Source organism: Trachymyrmex septentrionalis, unplaced genomic scaffold (genome assembly GCF_001594115.1).
Source record: "Trachymyrmex septentrionalis isolate Tsep2-gDNA-1 unplaced genomic scaffold, Tsep1.0 scaffold80, whole genome shotgun sequence".
NCBI classification, from domain to species: domain Eukaryota; kingdom Metazoa; phylum Arthropoda; class Insecta; order Hymenoptera; family Formicidae; genus Trachymyrmex; species Trachymyrmex septentrionalis.
The window spans coordinates 975,888-978,055 of NW_017305988.1; the positions used below are offsets into that span (position 1 = coordinate 975,888).

The 2,168-nt window shown below is 41.1% G+C and overlaps 1 protein-coding gene across 5 annotated transcripts in view; it reads left to right on the plus strand.

Moving 5' to 3' along the window:
• The first annotated feature begins 51 nt into the window (after positions 1 to 51).
• LOC108754688 (homeobox protein abdominal-A homolog) overlaps positions 52 to 2,168 on the plus strand; it is a 115,018-nt gene continuing 112,901 nt past the window's right edge. For all 5 annotated transcript variants that reach the window (XR_001939727.1, XR_001939726.1, XR_001939725.1 and 2 more), the window contains exon 1: positions 52 to 990. Coding sequence is in view for 2 of the 5 variants with exons in the window: in XM_018497175.1 (XP_018352677.1) it covers positions 237 to 990 (754 nt within the window). In the remaining 3 variants the exon portion in view is untranslated. The remainder of the gene's footprint in view (positions 991 to 2,168) is intronic.

Consider the following 2,168-nt stretch of genomic DNA (forward strand, 5'->3'; position numbering starts at 1 on the left):
GAGAGAGAGAGAGAGAGAGAGAGAGAGAGAGAGAGAGAGAGAAAGAGAGATCCTTTCGTGTCCGGGTGTTCTCTCGTGATCCATGCGAAAAGCGGATTACGCGCGGCATTCGGCAATGAGGCAACAACAGCCGGTGGACGTATCGCCGCGGTGTCGGTGTTGAGACACTCGTCCCGGTCGTTCAACGTCCCGGGCGTGTCTTCGGCATCAAGTCCACATCGGCACCGACAGGCGATATGAGTACGAAATTCATAATTGATAGTATGCTACCTGCTAAGTACCAACAATTTCACCCTCAACAGTTGTTCTCAAGCGCGGCTCCAGGTACCATTCAGGCGTGCACAACGAGTCCGGCCACCGCGAGCCTAGAATCGAGTTTATCCGCGGCTGCAGTCGCGGCCGCGGCAGTCAATTACGCACAGCAGCACAATTCACCGAGCCCGACGGGTTCGAGTCCTCAGCACTCGGGAAGCTCCGCTTCGACATCACCGGCGGCACGCACCACGTCAAGCATGTATCCATACGTGTCCGCCGCAGCGGCGCATCATCATCATCAGCAGCAGCAAGCGGTCGCGGCCGCCGCATTCGGCGCGACGTCGAGCATGGTCCCCGGTTTCGGCTCCACCGCGGCGTCCAGCGCTGCTCTCGCCGCCGCCGCTGCCGTCGACGCCGCGACCGCCGGCGACAAATCCTGCCGTTACACAGCTAGTCTGACCGGCAATGTAGCACCTGCATCCGCCGACCCTATGGTTAACTATACTCTAGGCCACCATCATCAGAACGGCGCTACGCCCGGTAGCCTCGTCTCATCCGCGTCCGCATCCTCCGCCGTCTCCGCTGCCTCCGCCTCCATGGCTGCGGCGGCACAGTTCTACCATCAGGCGGCCGCCGCATCGGCTGTTGTCGATCCTTTGACGTCCTGCCAACAACCTACCACAGGTCAACCTGGGATCTCGGATATACCCCGGTATCCATGGATGTCTATTACCGGTGAGTCTTAAGTCATTCATGCTTGTCGAATTTCCCATTTTTACCTTCTTTTTACCTTTTTCTTCTTTCTCTTCCTCACTACTGTTGACCGACGGTCCGCATAAACGACGTAACGCATCGTCACGAGAATCTTGTGCTTTTATCGTCATGTTTTCTTCTTTCTTACGGATTATAATATAGTTTCTAAAAGTAGTATTTATGAAAAGCCATGCTTTATAATATATGTTTAGATACTTTTTTTTTTTAAATCTAATTATCTAATTAGATTGATTCTTTGCGCCCGGGAATATCTCTTTACAGTCATGCTATTAAACAGAGAATTGCCGTAACTGCATAAATCTACATGTTATTATTACGTTTAATTTACACCTTATTAACAAGTGTTTATTTTAATTAATTATTTAAATGTGAAAGTGAAACGCACATCTATATTTCTACATTTTTATAATGTATGTATACGTTGAATGTGGTCGTATATTTTTTTATATCGCATGATTAAGAGAAAAAGTATATGAAGAATGATCGCATGAAACTTTCAGCATGATATCGGTAAGAAATATTAGATTTATTTATGGTAATTTTAATTGAATAATGTAAAAAATTAAGAAATATAAGTAGGGGGATTAATAAAAATATTATATAAATTGTTAAATTACTCATCGTATTTATATTAAATATATAGTGATATTAATATGTAAATTATCCAATTTTAACTTATGAAATCGCAGAACATGGAAAAGATAGGATACATAATTATTGATTAATTATTTTTGTTTCTATTTTAAATCTATTCGATAGAGATTGAATTTTTAATGCGTTTTTCTTATTTCTCAAATTACAAATTGTATAAAATATAAATATTTTAGATTAGACACGGTTTACTTTGGTGATGAATCGAGGACATAGAAGTAATTCATATTTTAACTCGAATGTAAAGTGTACAAGCCTTATCATAATTACGTTGAGAAGTCTAGATAACGGTTTGATTATATAAACATTGTAGGCATGAATATATAAATATGCTTTTCTGAAAAAACTATATGCATTAATATTGTGTACTGTTTTTTTTTCTTTAAACATGTTTTTAATGAAGATTAATGATAATTAAAAAATTATATTCTATTCTATATCAGCTGTTTTATAATTTTACATGTATTAGAAACACACATATATATATA